Source organism: Necator americanus, chromosome I (genome assembly GCF_031761385.1).
Source record: "Necator americanus strain Aroian chromosome I, whole genome shotgun sequence".
NCBI lineage: Eukaryota > Metazoa > Nematoda > Chromadorea > Rhabditida > Ancylostomatidae > Necator > Necator americanus.
Window position 1 is genome coordinate 26,342,592 of NC_087371.1, and position 27,068 is coordinate 26,369,659.

At 40.9% G+C, this 27,068-nt stretch overlaps 4 protein-coding genes across 6 annotated transcripts; 2 read left to right on the forward strand and 2 right to left on the reverse strand.

Annotated features, from left to right (window-relative positions):
- Positions 1 to 1,918: 1,918 nt before the first annotated feature.
- RB195_006921 (uncharacterized protein) lies at positions 1,919 to 7,381 on the forward strand (the record flags this gene model as incomplete). Its single annotated transcript, XM_064180275.1, has 11 exons — positions 1,919 to 1,968; positions 2,054 to 2,244; positions 3,725 to 3,826; positions 3,912 to 4,021; positions 5,622 to 5,798; positions 5,853 to 5,939; positions 6,031 to 6,159; positions 6,214 to 6,318; positions 6,844 to 6,966; positions 7,017 to 7,106; positions 7,160 to 7,381. 11 exons carry the CDS (start codon positions 1,919 to 1,921, stop codon positions 7,379 to 7,381), a joined length of 1,386 nt encoding a protein of 461 aa, XP_064037159.1.
- Positions 7,382 to 7,578: 197 nt separating this feature from the next.
- RB195_006922 (uncharacterized protein) lies at positions 7,579 to 9,900 on the reverse strand (the record flags this gene model as incomplete). Its single annotated transcript, XM_013450716.2, has 4 exons — positions 7,579 to 7,696; positions 7,752 to 7,894; positions 9,280 to 9,438; positions 9,778 to 9,900. 4 exons carry the CDS (start codon positions 9,898 to 9,900, stop codon positions 7,579 to 7,581), a joined length of 543 nt encoding a protein of 180 aa, XP_013306170.1.
- Positions 9,901 to 12,414: 2,514 nt separating this feature from the next.
- Positions 12,415 to 18,054, reverse strand: RB195_006923 (uncharacterized protein; the record flags this gene model as incomplete). 2 transcript variants are annotated; one of them, XM_064180277.1, is made up of 11 exons in its annotated part: positions 12,415 to 12,489; positions 12,551 to 12,709; positions 14,304 to 14,454; positions 16,139 to 16,239; positions 16,305 to 16,444; positions 16,535 to 16,571; positions 16,641 to 16,703; positions 16,784 to 16,908; positions 17,010 to 17,132; positions 17,192 to 17,309; positions 17,989 to 18,054. In XM_064180277.1, 11 exons carry the CDS (start codon positions 18,052 to 18,054, stop codon positions 12,415 to 12,417), a joined length of 1,158 nt encoding a protein of 385 aa, XP_064037160.1. The 2 variants fall into 2 exon arrangements, with proteins under 2 accessions (XP_064037160.1, XP_064037161.1); XM_064180276.1 differs by having other exon boundaries at positions 16,535 to 16,703.
- Positions 18,055 to 21,297: 3,243 nt separating this feature from the next.
- On the forward strand, positions 21,298 to 27,043 carry RB195_006924 (uncharacterized protein; the record flags this gene model as incomplete). 2 transcript variants are annotated; one of them, XM_064180279.1, is made up of 7 exons in its annotated part: positions 21,298 to 21,353; positions 21,435 to 21,716; positions 24,617 to 24,728; positions 24,793 to 24,879; positions 24,952 to 25,062; positions 26,423 to 26,677; positions 26,936 to 27,043. In XM_064180279.1, the coding sequence occupies 7 exons, from the start codon at positions 21,298 to 21,300 to the stop codon at positions 27,041 to 27,043; spliced, it is 1,011 nt and encodes a 336-aa protein (XP_064037162.1). The 2 variants fall into 2 exon arrangements, with proteins under 2 accessions (XP_064037162.1, XP_064037163.1); XM_064180278.1 differs by lacking the exon at positions 21,298 to 21,353 and having other exon boundaries at positions 21,601 to 21,716.
- Positions 27,044 to 27,068: the final 25 nt, after the last annotated feature.

Sequence of the window (27,068 nt, forward strand, 5' to 3'; positions counted from 1 at the left end):
CTTGTTGTTGTTTATTGTTGTGTGGTGAAAACACCACTGCTATGTGTTGAATCAGTTTTTTTTTATCATGTTCATGTATGTACTTTCGTAAGTAGTTCATACTGCTTGTAAAAGATCGTTCTCAATGGTTGTTCTCATTCTGGTGAATTCCAGTTTCTATTAGCAAAGCATTGCCTGCTTCTCGGGGTTCGGAATTGTCAATACACTTCGGTATCCATTCGTCATGCAGACATAAGAGGACTGAAACCGTCACCACAGTACTTTCTATCTTCCGTTTTGTCTCGTCTTTTCTTTTATTGTTGCGGCTTTCACGGTAGCTGAAATTTGCTCCAGAAAAGGATTTAGCCGTTAAATGAAATCATTGCATTGATATCGGCATCCAGTCCCTGGTAGGGTAGATGACTGGTGTGTGAGCATGACACCATTACTTAGATACCAATTTTTTAGGTATAAAAATGTCTGATTCTAGCGTGCATTTTAGTTATTAAATCGGTTCTAGCAGTTAATAGCTGTATGGATTCCAAGCCTGAACGGCTTACAGGTTTTTTTTTTGTGTGGAATCAGTGATGAGCAAACCTTTCAGGTATGAAACACTTCCCGCAAATTTCTGTCACACAATCAAAACTATTGTTATTATAAACAACTCTTTACCTATCCTTCAAAAATGTTTGTAATGATGACTTGTCGTGCAATATTCTTCCTAAAATGATAAGATTATAGTTTAAAAGAAAATCGTTCAATTCTTTTTCGAACCCTTCTCTCGCTAGAAGTGTTACTAGTAGAAAATATCCGAACTCAATTTCACATCTGTGTTTCATCGACAAAATTCGAGAACATTCGAAATATTTTACAAATTTCGGTGGATGAAGGCGTGTATTGTCGCCCTCCATAGAGCACAGTAGGCGTGTGGGAGCTCATAGCACACAGCTTCTTACTGTCATAGTTTTTCTTTCATTTCTCGCACAATAATTTGTAAAAGGATTACGTAATCCTTTCAAAGTTCTTTTCCATTAGTTTTGTCGTTTGTTTTGTTGTTAGGGCGTGATCCTCTAAGATTCTACTTCGCAGGAATTTAATTTTTCCTCCATTTGGCGTTTTTCTCTGTAATCGTAGCGATGTTCGCGACTTAGAAGGTATGCGCAGTCACACGAAAACCGGAATATTACGATTATGAAGGATTAGCATCCTACTTCATGCGATTTCAAGAGAAGAGAGGACTTCCGGATTAGCGGTGAATTGGCGATTTTACAACTATTTTCTAGGTGTTCCAGCATGACAAATCTGAAAATTCAGTCTCAAAAAACAAAAGATCTTGCTTTTAGAAGAGTGGGGAAGCACAAAGCCGTTTGATATCGCTCATCTTTAGAGGTAGAATTAACCGAGATGTAGTAATGATTGGGCAAAAGTTGACAAAACCTCAATTGGTTATCATGTTCAAAAGAGTATGCTGAAAGCATTGTTGGGAAGGTTTCCTTGGACCTAGAGAAAGATGGACGACGATCAGTAAGAAGACACATCGATATTATCATATTAAGGTGAAGTTTTTGAGAAGATAGTCTAACATCAAAAGAAACTAGGAAATTAGCAAAAAAAAAAAAGGTTTCACAGAGTCGGAAGTGACCCTTTTTTGTGGTTTATTCAGTTTCTGTGCAAAGTTCAAAGTCTTTGAAGTCTCAGATGACCCTTGGTAATAATCTACTCAATTTTAATAACATTTAATTTAATAACACAAGGATTCAAAAAAAATCACGTTCTCTTACATTACTTATCATGAAAAAACGATGAGATTGCGTTGAGTTTTAACATTTACTACGCACAATTAGGTGAAAAGAATGTAGCTGTCGCAGTGGCTGAAACCTAGCTCAATTCCACAGCTCGTTTGGAGCTTTCACCGTGCAGCTGCACCAAAAGGTAAACCATGACTTTTGGTACCGAAACCCATATAATGTTTACCAATGGTATCCGCAGGTGAGAAAAGCGTTGTTGTAATCCGAATGGACAGTTGAAGAGACTTCACATTTAACTCGTACCTACTCGTTCTTTTATTCTACAGGAATATGCGGGAGAAGCGTGCTAAAATCCGTGCAGAATACTGCCAGAAGTTCTTCTACGAAAGGCTTCTTCGAGTCTGGCGAGGAAAGATAGAAGACAAGAACCAGAAGTTTGTCATCTACAAGGCATATACTCATCTCAAGAACTATCCACTCGAATTACGCACAGTTGCGGATCTCAGGCAAATCCATGGTTTGTTGCATAACAGTTTGTTCCTTTCCCCTTCCATTGATAATATTTAACCTATCTATTCATCCCTTGCTTTCTCTCTTCATTTCCGTTTGCTCTTATCTAAGGACTTGATTGGGTGTAAGGCCATGCTAAGAGCAGCGTATCACTAAATCGACATAGTATGGAAATCCCGGGGAACCCGTAGAGTTCAGGCTGTAGATCACGGAACCCAGCGTGATTTCGCTCAACTTCGCCTAATCATCGTAAAAAAGGGCATGAAAGACGGTGTTTTTCCTTCGAGGTAAGTAGTAACACACCGATCTTGTGACCAGCCAGACTATTCGAGTCACGCCAATGAACTGGCTACTGAACGGACCCGGGGGTGTGCAATAGTGCGCGTTCTAACGTACCCCCCTAAGAACTAAAACTGTTCCCACGTCTTTTTTTTTGGGCGACTAGGGGAATTTGAGCGGAGTCACGCTCATTTGCGTGATCTACAACCTGAATTCTACGTTTTCCCTGGAGTTCCGTACCTTTGCTTTTCATGCCACCCTGCTTTTAACCCCATTGTGGGGGTTTAACCCCTATACAGTAAATAAAACGACATAAAGGACGGTGCAGTTGCGTAAGCAGCTGTGCTCGTAGCGGCGAGGTGGAGCGTAGCGGTTAGTATGCTAGAATGGGGTGGGTGATCGCGGATCCTCCATTGCTAGCACCTTTCTTCGCTGCAGTTCCTCACTATATACATTTGCATCGCGACAATTTGTATATGTTAAACGCAATACCTCTTGGCTTTGATTACGAGTTGGAGTTACCAGGCCCAACGATATTGTTTGCAGCTATAACTGTAGGTGCGAACCCGTTCGCGAACCAAAGTTAGCGACGGAAACTGTACGAACAAATCGTTCATTTGCTGTGTTTTACTTTCTATTTTTCATCCATGTGGATTTTACACAAACATTTCTTTTGTAGTAATTTTAAGTTTATTTCTGCGCGCCTAGTTCTCCGCGGCGACAGTTGATTTTTTGGTGACCACTAATCTCAGCCTCACGCTTCTTTCGTTTTTGTGATAATCACCGCATGATACATTATACAGTAGACCAATAAACGAAATAGCTTACTGATATTTCCCGAATTTGGAGCGTCGCGTGTTGCGTGGGTACGGCAGTGTCAAAACGACCTGAATTTTGGTGCAATTGCATAAGCCGTTGCGTCCACCTTCGCTAACTCCAGTCCGATTGCAGAGATGAGTGAGAGTTTCAATTTGAGCGAAACCTCTGGCGCTATTGCGGGGATTCAGGTCGTTTTCACCCGCATGAATTTGTATACTGTATTTACAATATTTTCAGAGGAAGTTCTGCATTTTTCCCATATACAATTCCGAATTACCTATGCATTTGCTTCTATTCAGCACCTCAAATTTGCTTGGTTATGAATATCTACGGAAGTGTTGATGTCACGTTGTTATTTTGGTGGAATTTTTAGTTTTTGTCCGTTACAGGAATTGGTGATACATTGGCTACTCGCTGTCATTCAGCGTGGGAAGCAGCATGCGCCATTCACTCAGCACTCGATCTCAAAACTATTAAGAATTTAAGTGATGGTAGGTGAAACCTTTCTTCCTGGTTCGGATAAAACAAACCGTCTTCTCTTCTCTATCAAAAATCTTACTTATATAAATTTTACAGAAGAGCTCATCAGTTTCATGGATAACGGGAAACGCTTAAGGGGTACAACTATGTCCTCGGGTTCCTCGGGAAGTCAAAGCAAACACACGAACTTTGCCAAAGCCTCAACAGTATGTTTTGCTTCCGTTTGAGTATAGTTAACTCCCTGTGCATTAATTTCTATAGCAGGTATTCGTTAGTTGGAAAGTTGGACTTCCATTGAACCTCGGCATAGTCAAATGTTGTATTAATTTTTAATAAGCTGTACGCGAGGTTGTTAAGTAATTTTATTGACTAACGTTTTGGCAAAATTGCCTTCATCAGAGCCTGAAATGGTCAATTCAATCCACAATCTAAACGACCAAATCTCTCCGCAACTAAACAGACAAATTCTAAGCCCACTTTTTGAGCCATCCGAGATATTCAAACTTGACTCCGTCGTGTTTCTGTATTCTATGGACGCCTAAAGGTGTCCATTCCCGTAATCTATTCTTCTAGTTGATGTGCTCTTTGCGGATATATAGCAGTCGTGCCGTTTCGCCAACATACTCGAAGCCACAGCTCGTGCGAGAAATCGTGTTGATTACACCGGATCTCAAGCAGTATCCTGGTCTATCTGTGGGACAAATAATACAATTTGCCGTCGTACAGATGGCATCGTACAAGCGATTTCAAACTAGCTGATGTTCCAAATTGTTCACTGGTATTTCAACGACTGAAACGGAGCTATCTAGGTCTGGTCTTCCAAGACCGCCTAATGGTCCATGACCCAATTATTTGTCCAACAGATAGACCAGAAGACTGTTTGAGATCCGGCGTAATCTACCTGATTCTTCGCATGAGCTGTGGCGACGAGTGGTGAAACGGCGTCACCGCACAATATTTGCACTAAAGAGTATCCGACGTAAGATGAACAGTCGCTACCTCAGTGGTTGAAAAAGTAGACGTAGAGTTTGTCTGTTTAGTTGTGGAAAGATTTGGTCGTTTAGATTGTGGATTTAGTTGACTATTTCAGGCTCTCAAGGTGATTCCTGAAACGTTAGCTAATAGAATTATTTAACAACCTCGTGTACAGCTTGTTAAAAATTAATAAAACATGTTCCTTAGTTTATTTTTGGCTATTACGGAGATAGCTGACAAGAAATAGCCGGCATCTTTATTCTTATCCTCAACTATTGGAAACTTCTGATTCTTACAAACATTTGATTTAAAAAATGTTTTGTTTTGAACCGGAAACGCTGCCCAGCTTTCACAGTTTTGGGCATAATTTATTTATAGTCGCATCTGAAGCTTGGTTCACTTTCATAAGCGACTGCGTTAGAAGCGGCGCGGTTGAGGCAGCGACTTGGAGTGCAGATATGGGTGAAACCAGCGACGATCCTATTTCGATCACAACCGCTAGCTTAAAGGCGCAGTTTCGAGCACAGCCTCATACCCAACTGCAGGAGGCTTCAGGTCGTTTTGACCTGATCATAATTGTGTTCGATGTCTGAATTTATGGTGTCCAATAGTTCTCACTTCATGACATGTTTACAAGCTTATTGTTCATAGAGAAGCAGATGTGGTTTTTCTTTTACCGCTTAGATCAATTAATGTTGTGATAAAGTAGATCTGAATATATGCCGCAATCAGGTGTACCCCACAGATTTCAACAGCAAACAGCAGTGAACATTCACTATCAATTATCTTATGATTTCTTGAAGTCGATATTTGACGAAAGATATCTTTAAGGAAAATCCCGCCCAATTCCATAATCCAAAGATTTATGATGTAGCTTGTGACGCTGATGATGGAGCCATTCAAAGTGCTAGTGGGTCTACTTCAGAACCTGCAGCTACCTTACCTTCAGAGGATTTCCCTATGCAAAACATCTGCTACGTTGCCTGCGACCCATGTGATCAAGCAGAAGTGTTTGTTATAATTTTACACCTCGCTCGTCTATTGAAAAAAAGATCTTCCTAGGTGTTACTAATCGCGGACGCTCGGGAAGACCATGGGTCTATGCGAGGAAATACTGTTGTCGAGTGCCTTACTTCCTACAGCTATAGGGTGAGTATTGATATGATATGGCAGGTCCAAGAAATGTCCAAAAGCTCCTTCCTCGATCTAATACAATGCCATCAAAACTCAGAATTTCTAGATGGAGGGTCGAACTTTGTCTGTTGGTGATTACTTGTGGGTTCTACGCAAAGTGGACGGTACAGAAGTGGTGCTGGATTGGGTTGTGGAAAGAAAGACTTGGCAGGATCTACAACAAAGCATCAGAATGGTTCCCAATTGATAAATGAGAATATTTCATGCGTCCTTAAATGTAGAATTCTAGGGAAGATATGAGGAACAGAAACAAAGATTATGCCGCTCACCAATGAAAAATAGAGTTTATTTGGTGGAAGGAAGGTTCACACCAGAGTACTACGCATGTGAGCAGGTAAGCCATATGCAGTTGTTGGTGATATCGTAAATAAAGTGTGAGTAAGAACCACATCATATTAAAGTTGTTGATTGGGGAGAGCTAGCTCTGCTGTCTAGAGTATACCCATTTGTTTTATTGATGTGTTCTTTCTGTGGAGTAATGTTAGGAAGTTCTTCAAAAAGTTACGTCGTGAAGCACTTCTCCTCTCAAAATACAAACGAGCTCATCTTACGACCAAATAGCTATGTGTCCTTGTGTGTATTAATCAAGAGATATTTTATGGAAAAAAAGGCAGCTTCATATCAGAGCTTTATAGCTTTCGCTTCCTTTTTATAATTTGGAATATGTATTTGATTCATTTTCAATTTTCTATCTGTGTTTCCTATGTACTTAGTTTTTTTTTTGCATCTATTTTTGGATTATCCCCTTGACGTTTGGCCGCTTTAAAGGAAAATGCCACCCTCATCCAACGCCGAACCAGCCTCGCCCTATAAAGAAAACCTGCGAACTATGTAGTCCACTTGTCTTTCTCGTTTCCAGGCATTAGCCACAACAATGGTGACGCACGGTTTCATGATCCAGAGGACGAAATCACCAGAAGAGACCGCTCAGTTTCTATGCCGAATCACGGACCATCTCAAAACGATGACAGCTACACGCCAAGTCCATCAGACTAGATACAATTTTAATCTAAATGTACAACTAATTTTTAGATAACGGGTATTTCCTACGAAAGTCTTCAAGAGCTGTCGAAAAAAGCTAATGCAGACACCGTAAAAGACATGTGGATAAAGCAGCTCATGGTTAGTTTCAAACGCGCAGCCCTTTACCTAAAATTACATTTTTTTTGTTGTAGGTATGTCCTGGCATGTCATCTCATCGGGCACAGCAGGTTGCGTATAGGTTTCCATCAATGTCTTCGATAATAGAACAGTACTCTCAAGCTGAAGATTCGCTCACTGACTCGTTGCTTTCGTCAACAGTTCCGGGCGTCAACCGCCGTCTCAGCGTACAAATGCGCAAGTTCTTCAGTGTTTTACACTCAACGTTTCCAGTCGAACATCACCGTCTTAACTGAGTTTACTCCATTACTCCAGCTGAATCATCAATTTACCAACAACGAGCTTTTACTGCTAATTTTTGTACTGCACAGTTGTTTATTTCGGGTATAAATATAGGGAATCACGCCACAACAAAAATCGGTAACAAAAATAACCAAATCAACAACGTACTTACAACAGTAACTGATAATGACAACAGTTCAAAGAGTAGGTGTCACGTGAGCGAGCTCTCGTTGCGGATGTACTCTCCCAGGTCGCATTGATGCAGAACAACTACAGAAGTGGGATCGGCACGTTTGCAGTCAGCTGTGCCTTTCCCTGCTACTCCAAATCTAAATATACAGATAGTTGTGTTACATAAGAACATAGTAATTACGGGACGCTCACCCCAAAGGCATATCGTTCATGTTGTAAACAACGATCCCTGCATGGGTAGGAGTACCTTCCGTCATCCTTGCAATTCCTGTTTTCAGGATATTATTTCCGTATAGAAATTGCTGCTCTGCATTTGGTTTCAGCCATACCCGATACTAAATTTGAGTTGTTATTGTTTGCATAAAGTGTATCAGATATCGATGTTATGTTGTAACTGTAAGTATTGGCGTATTGTTTTGGATCAACAAGAAAGTAACGGCGTAGAATCAGTTAAAAGTCAGCATATCAGGGATCTGACGTGGTAATTAAATCTACAAAAAAGACTGAAGATGAAGTTGTAGATTGCGGGACCCGGAGTGGTTCCACTCATCTCCCCTTGATCGTCGTAAAAAAAAGTCAGCATATCCCGAATCGCTTTAGTTCCTACGATATACTTTCGAACGCGTCTCCATTTACACGTTCCGGTCCCCTCAGCAGCCTATTCATTGTCTTTACTTGAATGGGCCGACAAGGAGACCTCATCAATGCTCGATCGTTCGCACGTCGAATGCGGCGCGTGCGCCAGGGGTAGCGCGTTGCAACTGAAATCGTCGTAACAAAACGGCGTATTCCAAGCCATTTTTTGCGACGATTAGGAAGAAATGAGCGAAACCACCCTGAGTCCTGCAATCTCCAACCCCATCTTTAGCTTATCCCGCGGATTCCCTCACCACGTCAGGTTCGTGGTATGCTGCCTTTAGTTACCATTTAGGCAGAAACTCGTGTCTTCTACGCCCTCCCTCGTCGCACATCGCGGTTTTTTGTTGCATCTGCGTGGCTATTTAGTAAAGTCGAATATTTTTCTCATGCACAAAATCTGTTATTTTTGTTTTTGCATTTTGCTTCTGCATCTTTCTACATCTCCCTAAACTGTTCAAAGTACGATGTTATGGGTATACTCAGTCTATTACTAGAAAGAACACAGGAATTAGCTCGGCTAAGTTCAGTGAACTGTGAGCCTATCTGGATTTTCAATCTAAATAAGTTTCTTTTTATTTGGGTTAACTAGGGGATTTACAGTAAATGATCAAGAAGTGAATGACCTGCCACGAAATGAATTCTCAGCTCTTGTAGCCTCAGTACACATCTTTAAGAGCTCATCCCTACTGCGAGCCACAACCTGTTTCGTACTAAACTGTTCGCTTTAGAAAATCGTAAATTAAAAGGGAAATCTTATCCTAATATTTCCTATCTAATATTAGAGGTCTATTTCTTGTCTCTCGGCTAGGTACGTCGTAACTAAATATGCTTAACTCTACTAATCCATTTCTCACTCAAAGTCAGTTCATCAGGAAGAAGTGGTCCCTACTCAGAGAAATAGTGCGAGCAATGGTTGTCAGTATTAACAACATGTTGGAACTGAACAAGAACTTTCCAAAAATACAAATTTCTACATCAAATGTGGAGTTCTGACCCCCAACAACAGAGTCAACCCATATTAGTTTTTCTTAAGATGCAAGAGGCATAATGTCATCCACAACATCGAAGAGAAAGAAATTACCTTTGCGTAAGGAGCCAGATAGTCAAGAGCAGTAATATGGAGGTGAAATTTATGTGATTTGGTGAATTTCCCGAGACATGTTCCAAAAGACAGCAGAGGCTCACGAGCGATACAGCCAGCCTGACGCATTAGACTTTCCGAGCAGTAGTAAACCCTCTCCTGAAAATGAGGACAGATTACCAGTAACTGTTGTGCGGTCCTGATACCTTGTCTTCCACTACAAGTTATTCTTTAAAAACTTTAACTGCGATAAGAACAACACAGAAATGCAAATTCATGTAAGTATTCGTTCGAAATCAAGTATTTGGCTTGTGATAGGAGTTGAACAATATTTCAGTAGAAAATAAAACAAACTATAATATGTCCCACTGGACACCAGATACGGTTATCCTATCATAAATCCTAATCCTGTGAAAACATATGAAATGATGGATGAAAATTAACCACATCCGAAGCAGATAATTGCTGCAAATCAATGGGAACTAAAATTCCACTAACCTTATGATTTCTAAAACAATAATCGCCGTCCGCACGTTCTATCAACAGCGCCACATTATCTCCTATGAAAGTTGCCAGTTTAGCGAAAACTTTTTCCGTCTCTTCTTCAGTTAATGGACGCATTTGCTATGCTCTGGAATTTATAACTAGTAGATTGGATCCTCTTCTTTTCTACAAGAAAGGAAAATAATTTAAAAACAGAAATATTTGAAACTGGTATGGAGCCAGCCATATGGATTACCATGGCTGGTCCTATACCAGTTTAGTTAAGCCATATGGATTTGGATGACTTGTGATTCTGCACGAATATGGATTTGTGCTGCTCAAAACCCCTTTAATATGATTAAATATAGTTGAGAATTGCACGCTAGATTAATTAAATACACAACTTTGTAACCTCTGCTTCACGGGATGTTCATATGTTGCAACTCCCATCGTTGCAACATATTGTCAACCTTCAACTGCGGCTTACGAACTACGAATGTGCTCCAGTAAATACAATTAGGAATCAGGATGGAAAATCTGTTGAACTCGTGCATGAGTTTTGCTGTTTGGATTGTATGATGAAAAACGATGGCACCTACGGGGAATGACATCTAGCAACGACGAACTAAGGCCAATTTGGCATGCAACTCCTTGACAAATGCCTTTAGCCGACCCTTTTGCAGAGAAATCAATCATCGAGTCTTCTTTTACGCAATTTGCTTTATCATAATGTACGGATCGGAGCCTTGGGTAGCAGCGTCTACCCAAGGCTCCGATCCGTACATTATGATAAAGCAAGAAGGAGAAGCTTGACTGCAAAGAGACAAAGCCCAAAGAATACCTGGCATCGGTACGCACTTTGGTTGAGACGTAACGCTTTAAATTGTGGAACATGGAATAGCTACAGATGGATAGATTCTCTGCCTCTCCCCGATTCCGACTGCTACGCTCCATAGCACCGCCCCGAGCGGAGCCGCCTGCGCAACCACACCCGGGGTACATGTCGTTTTGACTCATATATTATGCAGAGTTATAGTAGTAGGGTCAAAACGACATGAAGCACGGTAGAGTTGCGGGCGCGCTCGAAACGGTGCTGAGGGTCGTAGTACTTAGAATCTGGGGGAGACCCTCACTCACACCATTCCTCGCTGTAATTCGCGATGGTATACTTTCAAACGTCGGTGGTCATAACAAAATCCTTCTTCGCTAGCATTGCTGCCATCGCCTTGTCGAGTATGTGATATTGTTCTTGCTACAACTTTTAAATTGTTCATAAGTCCGCTGAAAGCGGTGGAACCTAGTGAATATCGCTAGCGCTCCAAATTTCTCGTTAAATTCGCCACAAAATGTTTAAACTCAGAATACTGGTAATTGACGAAGTTGTAATCTGACTGTAGATATATAGGGGACAGGAGTGTAGTTCACGAATATGAGCGTAATGACGCCCAATTCCCACCAGTAATCCAAAAGAAAGCGCATGTAACAACTTTAGTTGCTCGTTGTTCCCAACCATGCAGCTTGTTATTAATACCAGAACAGAGGTAGAGTTGCAGTGTGTCTACAAAGCGCTTTCTTTGCACGTTGGGAACTTCTGCTGCTTACACAGACTGCGGATTTTAGACGACGATGAAGCTGTTTTCATTCAATCGTGTGACAAGCTGTATCGTAAGCACAACACAGGCTGTTTCTTACGCCTTTTTCTAGATCACTGGGCAGAATCACACACTGAAAATTTTCTGATGTTGCCTTCAAGGCAAAAAATTCTGCAGATATCTTTGAAAGAACTCGAGAATTTTCTTCCAACATTTAGGTAGTCTCAAGCTAAAACGAATTGGTATCACGAAGGTGCATACCGAAGTAACACATTTAAATACAGAATCTCTGTTTAGCTACAACTCGGGAACTAAGCTTTTCTTTGAACTAAGAAATAGGAGTCCTGAAAAAAATGCTCAGGAAGAAAAGTAGATACCGGTTATTTCACCATATCCTAGATATCAATACCTGAAGAGAGATCTTTATACGTTGTAGAAAGAACCGTAATTTACCACAAAATCAGAAAGAACAACAAGAATCACACAATAATCCACAAAGCTGAATGAATTCAAGAAAACCTGACGCCAGGTAAGTTGCAAGTGGTTTTTATAATGTGATCCTTCACTTTTAAGTGCAAAAATCTATAAAAATGAAAATAGAACAGCTTCTATTCGAAAGCATAAATAAATTGTCTGGCCGCATAAAGGAAGGTAAGTTTAACCAAGGGAAAAACTTCAGTCATGAATAGAAGTGAAATCAAGAAGTAATAAGTCATACAAAGTTAAAAAAAAGCACATAGTGCAGAAAAAAGCAACTAAAAATTGTTCAGACGAAGAACATACAATTCTCTTACGAGAACAACGATCATGTCAGCAATGTGCATCCTTCTCACTCAATTAAATCTCATTACGTTTAAATAAGCAACAGTAACGGACCGATGCTTTCTAACTATTTGGACATGCACAATAACCGATGGACTATGAAAATGATGCACAAAATGACATGACTTCCTATTTTTGCAGCTGAAAAGGAACCGTGAAAAGGCCAAAAATCCGGAGCAATGAATATCAAATTGAAAAATAATACAGATAAAGATTAAGACATAGACAAACTAATCTTTCACAAGTTGAGTTTACTGACTTGAGCTATCATGGCACTATCTGCAATTGCAGATACAGCAGTATCCGCATCAACCTGGAAGAAGGATATAATTACCTGGGTCGAGTTCTTTTTTTTCAAATCAGAAGTGTACAACCTTGAGAATTAGTTTGCCACCAGGAGACTCCACGATGAATGATTGACTTTCTAAAATTTGCATTGCAGCAGCAAAATCATCTCCTTCCAGACGGGGGACTTTGACAACATCACAAGCCCGAGAATATGCATTTGTCAAGGAATTCACTGTTAAAACACTCTGTAAAATGTCATATAGAGCATTGAAAAAGAGCATTCATATTCATCAAAGTGTTAGAAGTAAAATATTTAGCTTTAAGGTTAGGTACAGTAATTGAAAATGACTGGAACTTGGACAGTTGCGTAAGCGACTGCGCTCGAAACGGCGTAGTTGGGACTGGTGGGACCTCCGCTTGCTCCGCTCGGACGGAAGCGATGAGTAGTGCTACCGAATGGTAGTCGCTACATTCCACCGCAGCCGCTTACACAACTGCAGCGAGCCGTTTTGACCCGACTATAGACACCGCAAAACATCACAACCCGTGGGAGTTATGACACAGAGAAATTGTTGAATTCTCTCAGTAGACAGGAAGATTTGTGGAGTAGGATTGGTGACTAAATAATTACAGAAATCGTCCACCCTGATGGACCACTCGTGAAACCTTTCTCTATGTCTGACTGTTTTGCATAGTAAATAAGAGCCTAGCTAGTTTCCAAGCATCACAGTCCGGATAGTTCGCAAACTTCAAACCTAAAGTGCGATTACCCCAACAAAGCTAGAAATGACATGAATCACAAATACATAATTGATCAATTTTCCCGATGCAGCAAATATTCGTACCCGTAAAGCGTGATGAAGGGAAAGAGCGTAAAGTGAATTCCTGATTATAAATACCGACGAAGCAACTTCTTACCCAAAAGCAAGCCACGAAATCCATCTTTTCGCCTTCATTTCACACCAATATTACAGGTGGAAAGTTGTAGTCTGGTGAAAACGATGTGAAGATCGGTGCAATTGCACAAGCGGTCGAGCAGGAGCGACGCGATTTTCGACTACTCACGGGTCGCTTGCATGCTGTTCGCTTTGAAATTTGCGAATACCACAGGCGGATCGCTTTGGGATGTAATTCGTGGCTTGCTGTATCTCTGCTTGCTCCTTATTTCTTTCTTTTTCATATTTGACGTCTAATCATGTGTACTTCTGTCATGTTTTCCGCACTTACTTCCGTTGTAGAGAGAAAGAAAGAAATACGAAGCAGAAAGATGCAAGACACACAGAGAGTAACACCCTATATCGATCCGCTGGTGGTGCTTTGCCAAACAAACCTCGCACGATCTACAAGTGAACGGTCAAAAACTGCGTCAATTCAGCGCGAGCGCTTGTATAATTGCACCGAGCTTCAGGTCTTTTTGATCCCACTATACTCAGCTGTGTATGATGGTCAGTCTGAAGTTAAAGATACTCTGATTTCTAGACTTGCAGAGGGTGTATCGCGTTTTCTCCGAACTCTGCACATCTCAACTTCCCTTTTAACTAAGAAATCCTTGAGCTACTTGACCTAGCTGACTCTCCACTCTGTTCCCTATAACCATGCTATACGTAGCTTCGACGCACTCTAGACCCTTTCCGTTCAAGCACTTTTCCAGCTATATACTGCATAGTTATTGCCTTTATATACGTTAGATCTTACGAGTTTTGAGTCTTTGAGGAACAATAGGTTACAACAACATTAGTACTGGAGTTGTGCTGAAACAATAAAAAAAACTTCAATAGTGGTATTGTGCTGGCACAATAAAAACACTATGTAGCCAACGAAAAAGAGAACAGAACATACCTTTTTACTTGACGACACAGAAAGCGCAACTGCAAGTATAAGCCGTGGTTGGAGAGGGAGCCGCGCCCTTGCAAGAGGCGAAGAGTAGACGCCGTTAAGCACTCCCAATACCTCTCGACAACCCCGCGGTGTAGACGTCTCGTTCAAATTCCTTGAAACAATTCCTTATAACAGAAACACGTGGGCAACGTTATCTGGTTATATCGTTTAGAATTGTAGAACACTTTCTCACATACAGCCGCCTAACGTTACACTATCCTGGGTGAAAATATAACGAAATCAATGTAAGGTGCTGTTGAGCAAAGGGAGATTGACGGCATCTGTGTACGGGAGGTTCACAGCGTAAACAACGTTCCAGAAAGATTGTGAAGAAATTCACAGGATTTTCTCCCAAATTTACTATTTGATGCGCCAATCACAAATAATGCATGCACAATATATCGTTCATAAAAGGATAAAATGTCTGCCGCCGATCCGCTTGGGATGCGCCCCCAGGTTCACTTCAATTCAGAATCGTTTGAGGTTTACGGGAGTGTAATTGGCCTATACAAAGACTTGCGGTGGTTAGCCGATGTGTCAAGTCAGTGTTTTTATCCTCCCAAACAAGTCTGGTACCAATTTATCGACCCCTGAGACATGAAAGGCTTGGTGAGCACTAGTGCGGATTCGAACCTCCGATCGATCGTGCTGGAAGCGGAACCTCTAACCGCTACACTACACCCGCCCCTATATCTTTCGTAATCGTTCAAATTTAGCTAAGTAATTATAGTTAACTGCGGAAATGATCACGAATGCAATGGCTTCGAAATATGCACATAACTCAGTTTTGTAAGAATCTTTTGGAAAAAAAAAAGAACTAGAAACCCTATCAAGAAAAGAAAGGAACCTCGAGCTTGGGTAGTTGAAAACGTGAGGTTGACTTCTCACTTGCGTCGTTTGTCGCAGAGCATACTTGCCGTTCCGCCCAACCGTTTTTCGATCTTTCATAATATTAATCTTAATATAATAGTTCGGCTTTAAAGGAGAGTCAGGACATCTAATGACCAATTATGTGGGAGATCTATAGTAGTGTCAAAACGACATGAAGCATGGCGCAGTTGCGTAAGCGGCTGCGCTCGAAGCGGTGCGAATGAGCGTGGAGGGTAGGATCGAGTGGGAACCCTTCCCAGCACCATCCATGTTAAATACATATATCTTAAGAGCAGTATTCGCGAGAACTGAGCTTGGCTTCTGAAAACGGTAGTCGTATTAACGGATGTGTTCTTGCAATTTGGGCCCAGTGACTACTTTTCCGGATCTATACAAAAAGTTGTGTGTATTCATTGGGATGCCTATAATCTATTCCAATACCTTTACTGCCAGTGGACAAGCTCGAACCCTGAAATTTTCAGCGAAAGATGACTTTAGGAAGATCGCTCAAGGCAAATGATTAGAATTTTCTACGATCCTAAGTTTCCTGATTATGAATTTCGAAAGATTGAAAAGAATGCCATGAAAGCGTCGTAGTAGGAAACGTTGGACAACCGGCAACTAGTTGTGCCCCATAAATCCAATCCATTGCGGTCTTTCTAAGTTTCATTTTCATTTCTTTCAACCGCTCAGCCGACGCAATAAGAAAAACGAGAAGATTGGAGGCACAGCTGAGTTGAGTGCTACTCTAACCTCACTTGCTCAAACCACACCTATACCCATATTTCGAGGTTCTTCTTATTGCTTTATCCACTATTTTACTTGACTGAATATAATTTATTCAGTTCTCTAATTTCCTTTGCTTTGAAGTTGCGTCGTACTTATCTGATTCAACAACTACGGCGCCGTCTATACGTCCAGCATACCTCATTTGTTTAGTAATGTGAAGAGCCGCCCGCAAATCACCATTCACAGCAGCTACTTTTCGCGAACATAGCTCCACAGCTCTTTCATCCATTGCGTCACCCTATTCATATGCAATTTCAGGCATCTTTAGCAGCAACAAAGAAAAAAAAAACCTCGAAAACCAACCATTTCAGCTGACATTTTGGATTTCAAGACTTCAGCTATTACTTCTTTTGAATATGGAGTGAAAACAAGCGTTTTTGGGGGATGACTCAACTTCAACTTTGGGAGCAATCTTTCCGTTAGATCTATAGAGTTTGCGATACCTGAAAGATATTGAAACTTAACAATTAACTTCATGCTCTTCGACACAAAGAACTCTGAGTTAATAACATACGGAGGACCCTACAACTCACCGATAACTATGATTTTAGCTGTAACTGAATACGGCCACTGAAATGCAGAATACAAAAACGAGTTAGTTTTCGTTGCCAAATGATCTATCTCATCGAGAACAAGCACGAAGTGCTTTTCCAATCCTTTCAAGACAGAAGCCAGAGCTGTCAGCGAAGGTCGAGCGGAGCTCTTAAACACAAATTATTAGCAACATGATACAAGATACTAGAAACATCAATAATAAGAATTGTAAGAAATCCACCACAAACCCTTAAAGCTTTTAAGATGGATGTTATCAGTTCGTTTTGAGAATGAAGAGAAGCACAATTTAATGTAGTAGAGATGATTTGAGAGTCGAGCCGCTTTAGCACTAAACTCATGGTAGCGCTCTTGCCTGCAAAATGTGGCGTCATTAATAAACTATTCAAAATTTAAATCTTTCATTATTCCTAGATGGGAGTATCGCAGCTTAAAATAACAATATAAAAACCTGACCTGTTCCTGGTGACCCACTTATATAGAGAGAAAGCGGCAGCCCGTCTGCCATTGACTTTTCAATCCATCCACACACGGTAGAAAATTCTCGTTCGCGACCGAGCAGAGGTTTCACATCACCACCTAGATGACGATGCAACATTTAAAAATCGTTTTATAGCCAACAAAAGAATTATCCTTACCCGAAGAAGAACTACGTTGGTTCCGTGACTTCTTGTTCGATGAACAAACGGTCGCTTTTCTTCGGGATGATTCAGCAACAGTAGTTAACTTAGCTGAACGACTTTTCAAGACCGGTCCCTAAAAAACCATATAACAACTGAGATTTCTTCGCTCAGTTTTTTCTTCACTTAAATGCGGTTGAGGGAAACGTCAGAAAGATACAGCAACGTGGGTCTGCACAGTTGCCTATGTCGTCACACAGTAATTAAAATTGAGTTGAGATTTAAAAAAAAAATGTTGGAACGCATCAATACCAAAAACTGATCCAAAAAAGCAGGTGGTTTAGAGAAAACCCAAAACTATATTTCCCTTATTAAGTTTCGTGTTTTAAAACTTGTTGTCTTTAGGAAAGGAAACTGAGAAAACAAGTAATTTTACAGCGAAGAAATGCGGACGGTAGAAGCAATCCTAATCCTGAAGAAAATCTGTAATAAGGACACAACGAATATCATGAGATCCAACAGATCAAAACGGACGTTTTGGCTTCAAACTTCAAGAGAAAAGCAAAATGACAATGATATGGAGAACGGCCGAACTTGATTTTTCCTTGCACCATTAATATTATATTTGCGTAGCGATTAAGATCGAAAAGGAGCATTCCAATAATCTCTGCAGTCCAACCGTTAGCTCCACCATTCCGCTTCAAGCGCGCACGTTTACGCAACTGCACAAGCAGCAGGTCGTTTCGATCCTACTGTAGCCGTGTGAAAACCGTGAACAATCATGCGATGGAGTTCTGAATAGAAGTATACCTCACCTTTCCAGAAGTCGATGAAGAAGATGGGGTTTCTGCAGTGAGAAAACTTCGCCTCGTGTGAACCATAACAGATCGAAACCTGAAAATCGAAAAGTCGCTTGTTTACGTCGGATATAGTCAAGACGACCTGAGGCTAAGTGCAGTTGCGTGAGCCGCTGCACAATAACCGAGGCGATGGAACTAGCGCGCGTTGCTGAAGTGCCGCAGGTCGCCGCGTAACTTCGAGTGCAACCACTTGGGGAACTGTACTGAGCTTCAGGTCGTTTTGACCCGACTGTATCTATATAATCACTGGGTTTAAAAACTAAAACATGCTCAAATTAGCATGTTATTCAAGACAGGATTTGAATCTATATGCACATGGTTCCATTCTTTCGGCAAATGTAACGCTACATCAACTTCAGAACGCAAGCAGCAGATACGCACAGATAGACAGAGATAAACATTCATTTTACTAATGAGATTAGCATTTTAGTACCTGAAGAACCAAACGAAGGCAACTTATCATTCAAAAGTAAAAGGAAAACTATAGGAAAAAAACAGAGAAAAGTCCATCTCAATGTGTGAAGTTTAAATACGTTGATTCGCATATCTGCAACGGCATCACTAGCTACTGGCATAAATCCTCTATGTAATATACTTTAGACTTCAGCGCTGATTATCTACATCTATTCATAACAACTTCACGCTAACATATCAAGAATAGGATTTACTTGCAGGAGCTACAAAATCCTGAACTATGCTTATCTTCAAAAGAAACTCATTGTCGAGTTTTCTGGTTATTCTACATGGCATGTTCGAAGGTACAAAAAGGTTTATGGGTGCAGAAAATTCACGCTAACACGTGGAAAGGCCACCTTCACAAATCTCCTTATTGAATTGAAAAAGTACTTCGCGTGCAAAATAGAACTAGCATAAACAGCGATATTAATGACAGGCACCTAGAGCCAACGGAAAATGTTCTACCTGGACCATCCCGATACGCGTTTGGCGTAGCGCAAAGTTGGACGATGGAGCGCGTGCTACGCAGAGAAGGAATTTATGTAGATGTGTTAATTCAGCTGAAGAAGCGTTTATCATTCCACTGGAGCGAAGATTGCATGATTTCGAGTGTAGTTTACTTTACTGCTTGTCGGACATGAGGTGATCATTACCCAAGAGAAACCAGGCGTGAGCACCTTGTATTTCACTTAAAAGCATCACCCCACGAATCTGAGGTGGTACAGATTTCGGGTGGAGTATTCTTATACGGGATACTAGATTATGGAGAGTGTGTGATTCCATCCATTTTTTCCTAATTGCCGTAAAAAAACGGCCTGGAAGATACGGCTTCAAGCGTTCTGGAGCGTTATTTTCTACAACGAGCTCGATTGGAGCGCGCCAGTCCTGTGCGCGGGCCGCATCTTCCGGACCGTTTTTTTTATGGCACTTAGGAAGAGATGGAGGGAATCACCCCCTTCTCCATAATTTACTATCCCGTATACGAATACTCCACCTGAAATCCGTACCACCTCAGAATCGTGGGGTGATGCCTTTAAACACATCACCCCAGAATCTGGCGTGGTATGGATTTTCGTTTGAGTATACCTATATCGGGTCGTAGATTATGAATATAGAGGTAGTTCCGCCCATATCTGTCTGCATCACTGTAAATAGACGGCTTCGGAATGTGGTTCCTTGCGCGTTTCCTCTATTGCAACGGACCATCCTTGCGTCCCGCCCCGCCTGTAATTCGTCGAATGAAATGAATTGTCCATCGGGACGTCCGGATGGATTTTCGAAGAATCGCAGGCTGAGCAGGGAGCAAGGGTGGCGCAATAAAACAGTCGCTATACAAAAACTCAAGCAAAATTTTAACTTTCACAATCCTTAGAAATAATAGCTGCGTGACTAGCTTAGTAGCTTCAGGTGTGACACCAGAACTCTTTCCCTATGGCACACTTGATTACGTGTATTAGGGCGGAGCGTGGCGCTTCAGTTTTCTCACTGCGCACACGCCGACGTTACGACGGTGATTATCAATCCAAATCTACTACTGAAGCGTTTTCGTAATATTCTAAGAGCTGAATATAACCCTAATACAATGGAGGAAGAAATAAATGGAAAAATACGCTGTCAGAACGTGCAGAAATAATCGGGGACTACTTTTGACCCTGGCTAACAGTGAATTCCGCCGATGCTGAACACGAACGATCATTGTTGGTTCATTCCATTACATCTTAAAAATGATAAGAAAAAACCCTGCTATTTTGAAGAAAAAAACCCACTCTGCTCCTAAAAACTTGTACACTTCCTTATTCTTGTCGAAAATAAATTCACGTAAATTATTTGACGTTATTGGAGAAGTGTGGATCACTATGTACACTATGTATAGTCGCGTCAAAACGACATGAAGGACTCTCCAGTTGCGTAAGCGGTTGCACTCGAAGCGGCGCGATGGAGACAGCGGTTGGAATCAAAGTGGGACCACCGCGAACTACAGCAATGAACGGAGGTAGCAGGGGTCCTTACACGACCCTAACCCTGCGCTCCACCATACCTCTTCGAGTGTAACCGCTTACGCAATTGCATCGTGCTTCATGTCGTTTTGACTCTACTATACGCATGGAACGTCACCTATTCATCCACACATGATGTCAGTTTTGTCTGCCTGTCTGTTCTAGTGGCTTATCAATATCCTCAAATTCGTCAATAGAAATGATGAGACGGAAGCAATGTCGGTAAGTATCTCCCAGAGTCAACGAACGAATCGTAATAAACCCACCAACACCTACTAATAAGTTAGAGAAACATGCCAACGACTGTCGGAAGTTGGGAAATCAGAAAAAATGAGCCGAAATTAGAAAAGACTCTTATGCATTCCAGGTATGGTCCCGCGAAGAGGAAGTTTCGACTGTTCTAATCAGTGCTAGTGTAATCGCTAAGTTAGTCGCAGCAAAAACCTGTAAACAAATAGCAATGCGATGTCTTCCATGACTCGGCGTTGTGGAAGTGAAGCACAATCTCAACAACCATGCTACTTTTCGTTCCGTCCTCTGCCGTAAGGTGAGTTGAGCAACGTCAAGCTCCACCCCGACGTGATCAACTGTTCGACTAGTGAAGCCTGCACTCTTCCGCTGTAGGGAAAAAAATAGCTTATGCAACGTTGTAATGCTAGTCGAGAAGTCCTGCCATCGTCACTTTCCGTTCTTCCCACCAATGTTCTGTGATTTCTGATGTTCCGGTACATCTGGACTGTACTTTCGTATATTTCACTTCAGTATATTTGAACACCACGCCGTCACATTTACTTCCTCGACCTCGCAAAAGATGAGTACAGCCTCGGGTGCTGATGATACTGTGCTGCATCCAAGCAATTCTGCCAGGTTAGAGGTCGCTGCGGCACTGGAGACCACACTTCGAACCCACGTCTCGTAATCGACGCGCATTCGTCGGCATCCAGCCAGGTGGCAGCTACGGCAGACGACAGCGCTGGACAGTGACGCAGAGAGTAGGGGCGGAACGGGCAACGCGCCAACACACCGGCCGGTCGCTGCTGAAGTTATCGATCGGCTGGGGACGAGCGTGAAGACGAGACGACGTGCTGCTCACCCTCGAAGGGTCGGATTGTCGATGAAACGTAAGCTGTCTGATGCTGACAATCTCATCTGGCAGGTGGATGAACATCCTCCAGCGGATGAGACGGAAGTTGGAGAACATCGCGGTCCCTGCTCCATCGATTATGACTCGTGAGTTACTCAAGTCTTGCATTGTTTGCGAGTTTTCATGTTTTTGTCCAAATGTCTTCCGTTTCTACATTTGATCATACCTGTACCTCTTTTATGGCACGATCATTTTTACTTATGCGATAACGCCAAAACATCCGATACTTATCGTATAGTTTTATGTGTGGGGATCAATTTTTGATGTGAAGTACATCGACGAGTCCAGTTCGTCTTCTTTTCTTATTTTTCAGTTATGTGCCCATATCATCTGTTCTTAGGGAATGGTATAAAACCTGTTCAATTTCTGGTCTAACTGACTATGGCAGTATTCATTAGGAAGAGTTTGTCGGTTTTTTTCCTTCCAGAAACAAATGCATAGAATCTTCTTTCTTAACCTCTTCTCTGCCGCTGTTCAGTTGAAATGAATCTACGCTGGTAGTAGTGCCCTTCTATGCCTTTTTTTTTTTTTTTTTTTTCTGAAGAAAGGTCCACTAGAAACTTTAGTCATCGAGCACTTCCATATTCAATCTTCAGACATCTATTCCATGTGCAATTATGGAAGTGCAGTTATTTTGGATCCAGAAACAGACGCAATGCTTTTACTTCAATGCAAAATGCAACTCATGTTATCTTTTTCCTTCCAGCTATCTATTACTCTTTTCCTGAAGCAGCAACATAGAGGCGAAGGGTTGGGGTTCATAAGTGAGCTGACTGTGAAAAGACTACTATTCTTTTTGGACAAATATGAGCATTTCTTGTCAAAATGAAAAAGAAGTGAGCGGAAGATTTCAATGTAAAACGTTTGAGTGAAAAAGCTTTGATTTGAGGTAATTCCGTAATTCAAGTCCCCTTGTTTTTCACATTTTCTTCTAACAATGAGTTATCCGCCTAGTCTTGAAGTAGCGGGATGGGTTAGCTTTCGGGTACATTCTCTACAAAAATGTTGTGAACATTCCTCCGCAGCCATATTTGATTATTTTGATTCTAGATATAAACTCATAGGACACTACAATACAAATAAAGAAAATTAAACGTGAACGATGCAAATGAAGTTCTGTTAGGGAGAACTTGTATTACAATCATAAGAAGCAAAATGTCGATTATGATCGTTCTTCATTTCCTTTTTAATCCACAAGCGAGATGGACACGGTTACATAACGTAACCAATTATGTTGCCCTAGACAGATTGTGTACTCATGGATCCATTGTTCTTGGTGGAAAAAAAACATAGTAGAAGCGAAAAAATACCCAACATGAAAGCAGCAGGAACGATCGTAAGCAGAGAAACTAACTATTCTGTGCAAATTTCAAAAGAAAGAGAAGGTGATACTCGTACAAATCGAGTCTTAGTACAGGAACGACAGAACCTATACAGCACCTCAGTGTAAATTGTTTAAAATGGGATGATTTCAAGGTTTGGATAACAAAATGTTTACTGATTCACCTATGAGCTACATTTAGATCTTAAAGGTTGATGCATGATCTCGTTATATGATTAATCAAAATCACCGATTAACCGCGCCTAGCTGAACTGACATCTAGCTGATCATGACATATAACTATTTTTCGAAGTAAAGTTTAGTGAAGGGTTTAGTCACGTGCACTGAAATATGCCATCTGCTACAAAGCTATTTGGCATTCATTTGTGAAGTGTTAATATTATAAGTATTTGTATGTTTTTTTTTTGGTTGTGTGTATTTGCAAGGTTAACTATGATGATAACCCTTGTTTCTTTTTTTCTGGTCTTTTTTCTTCACAGAGTGCAGCGTTCAATAAGTGACAGGTATAGTTAGTTTACGGAAGAATGAATACGAATGAACCACTCCCACCCTTCGACCAGAAATTTCCAGTTATGACTGAATTGGTCATACATTATCTAATTCAATTCTATCAACAATTTCTGCTCTACACTGCTGTTACGATGGCTACTCACAGCCTCTCCTGAGAGTGTCAGGCTCGTCATTTTAAATGATTTCATTTCATTTCTGATCATAGATCAGGGAAGCCGCAGGAGAATTAACCATCGGTAGTAGTGTCAAAATGACATGAAGCTCAGTTGCCTAAGCGGTGCGGTGGACCGTAGAAGTTAGGATCGAGGGACCGAGCTTCATATCGTTTTAAACCGGCAGCAGCAAGAAAGGACATAGCCTATTTGACAATGACATGCCGCCACGACACAAATGGGCTAGATTATCTGGTGAACGACTTTCTTTCTAGGTTTGAGCTGGAGTTGTGAAATGGGATCTTTACGTCAACTATTGCTAGAGGCGTTGGCTCAAAACTAGAGAGAAAGTCGTTCCAACTGCAAAACCTGAGACACACCAAGGGCTGCCCGCAGAGTTCACAGCCTTTGGTGTGTCTCAGGTTTTTCTCAGTGGCAGCCAAAAAGGTATTGGTGTGGTGCTGGAGGATTTTCAAGGGTGTGGATATCCACTGGGAACAGATGTCGGCCAATATTGCAATCAGTGTCCAAAAGTAGTGTGAACAATTAGCTGTTGTGGAGAACATGCTTCGTTGAAAACGAACGCAAATAATCGTCCTATATGACGACGTCAGACTACAAGCTGCCAGATGAAGTTGAAAATTCTAAATAGATGGTCCTTCCTCGTTCATCGTATAATCGGTCCTTGCTGCTCCTTCCGATTACTGTATATTCCGGTCAGTGGGTCCTCTCCTGGAAAGGCAGATCAAAACTGAACTTTAATCTTTGTTTCATCAAAATTTTTCGTATTCTATCGCGAAGTCCTCTATAAGCTATCTGAACGGCAACAGGTCGCGGAAAGTAGATCGCTAACCGACAACTCGTCCTTTCTTTAATAATCTTCCAAAAAAAAAGTGTCAAAGCGGTCCATTCGTATTTCCTCAATCTAATAGTTGGAAAATTCATTGCTCAGTACGGATTCCTAAAAATAAGCCATGTTCAGGATGCTCATGCTTGCAAATGTCCCGCCACTCACTGATGAAATGAGGTTCCGATGTCCAGCACTTCCGCTGCGAACACGCTCAACTCCCGAATTTACACTTGTCCTTGATTTGGTATGGCTTCTTGATCTTTTTAAATTCCGAATAGAGAGTCTCGAATCATTTCTCAATCCTTTAGGATGAAACCTTGGTGCACTGTAGCTTGAGCCCACTTGTCGACGCGTCCATGGTTTTCCCTGTCAACTTCCAGAATAATACATATGAAGTGCGCAGAAATGCGCACCTGCGTATAATACTTTTTCCATGTTAGGAAACGTTTGGAAAATCTCGGCTTCAGGTCTACGTCCGATTGCGGCCACATTTACACACTTTTCTGGAGAGATTATCTGCTAACTATGAAATCATACTTTTCACCGCCAGCAAGAGAATTTACGCTGATAAGCTATTGGTGAGACTTTACAGTTTAGTCTTCTTTTGGGGTACGTGACGTATTTCTTTTCATAGTACTCAGATTCTATTTATGACTGGTTCTTTATTTTTTGTTGTTCTTTGTAAATTTGCAAGATCAATTTCGCTCGTCAGAATGATGAGATGCAGCATTTGTCAAGATAGTATTTCAAAAACAGCTTCGAGTAATACATGAGTATAATGTAGAATTTAAAAAAAGTAAGATGTTTCATTTGCGAAATTCATGCCACAAAATGTAAAGTTGGCTATTATGAGTGCTGTCTTACAAAAAATTTATTTGGGTAGACAGAACTCACCACTCCTGGAGCGATCTTCAACAACTAAACCTGAGTACTTGTAATTCATGTTGGGGTGCAAGCTTGCTGGGACTCTTATTGACACAATGAGTTGGTCGAAAAGATCAAAGGTATGAAAAATTGCATAGCGAAGAGATGTCTTCAAAGCAAGGAGATTTCTATGAGGAACGTTGCTTACTAAGATCTTCCATTGAAAATGCATGATTTTACAATGCTTTTATTACTACAGAATCACTAATAGGAATTATAGATTAATTTACACAAAATCCTTGTGTAGTTATTGTCATCGCAAAAAAACGGAAGCCTTTCTGAATTTCAGATAGGATCTTTTCAAAATTTGTGAATGAATCAACTTCTGCTCTCGTAGTATTTATTTAGCACATTGTCTTTTTTGAATTAGCGAGGGGAAATGTTAGAAAATACATCCTCTTCAGACGACAAGTTACCAGTAAAGATTTTTAAGTTACAGTTCTTAAGGTTACAGTTTTTAAGATCCAAGCCATAAAACGTTAGTGTTTCATGGCTTGGATCTTTAAAAAAAACCAAATAACAAACCAACAAATATAGATAGAAGCTTTTAGATTTTGTAACCAGAACTATAGTTAACATATTGTCAAAAATAGCAGTGTGTTATATTGAATTAGAACTGAATTACTGCACAGAGCAGAAGCTTACACGTTTAGTGTGCGACCCACACATACACCTATCACACACACACACACACACACTCGTACTTTTTCCAGTTCCTCAAAATAACTGCAGGGAGATACAGTGAATTTTCCGAGGTATCTAAGGCAGGCACAGAATTATGTGGATTGAAATAAGCAGACTTCCTGGAATCTTGTCAGAAACACTTTTAGAACTCTCATTGATAGAAATAGGTAAAGAAGATATAACAGGGTCACCTACTATGTCTGCAAGTACATACGAAGAAGAAATAATAAACTCCATAGAAGTATGGCTTCAACCTTATATCATAGCGTTTATTCGAAGAATACTAGTTTTTGAACAGATAGACAGGAATTGAATTATTCACTATTTTAGAACCTTCTCGACCCACAGAAGCGCCTCGTTCGACATCGACTCTTTCGTGAACACTGCGTTTGTGTGTATGGAAATTATATCAAGGATCTATCAATTCTTGGAAGGGATTTATCCAGAACTGTGATAATTGATAACGCTCCACAATCTTTTGCATACCAAATTGATAACGGAATTCCAATTGAAAGTTGGTTTCATGAAAAGGACGACACAGAACTCCTGAAGCTACTGCCATTCCTGGAGAGCCTTCCCAAGGAGGTAACTCAGATTAAGAGAAATTTGGACTCTAGTGGAGCGATGCAGCTTTAATACATTAATATTAAATGATCTGAAATATTCGTTGATAACAGCGTGTAAAAATTATGCACTATCGATTGTTTTTATGGTGAATCATAGATGAAAGCGATCAAGTGATTTCTATGACGAGCAACGCAGTAAAATAATGTTAGCTAACAATGCAATATGTAACCTTCAAACTACTTAGTTCGATGCAAAGAAGTGTTTTCTGATTTTCAGAAGCGAGATGTTCGTGAAATCTTACGAGAGAAGTATCGTATCAGGGAAATGCTACCGCCTCCATCATGTCCAACTATTCCACCAGCTGAACCACTATGCTCAGGATAACAAATACTAATGACAAAATGAAAAG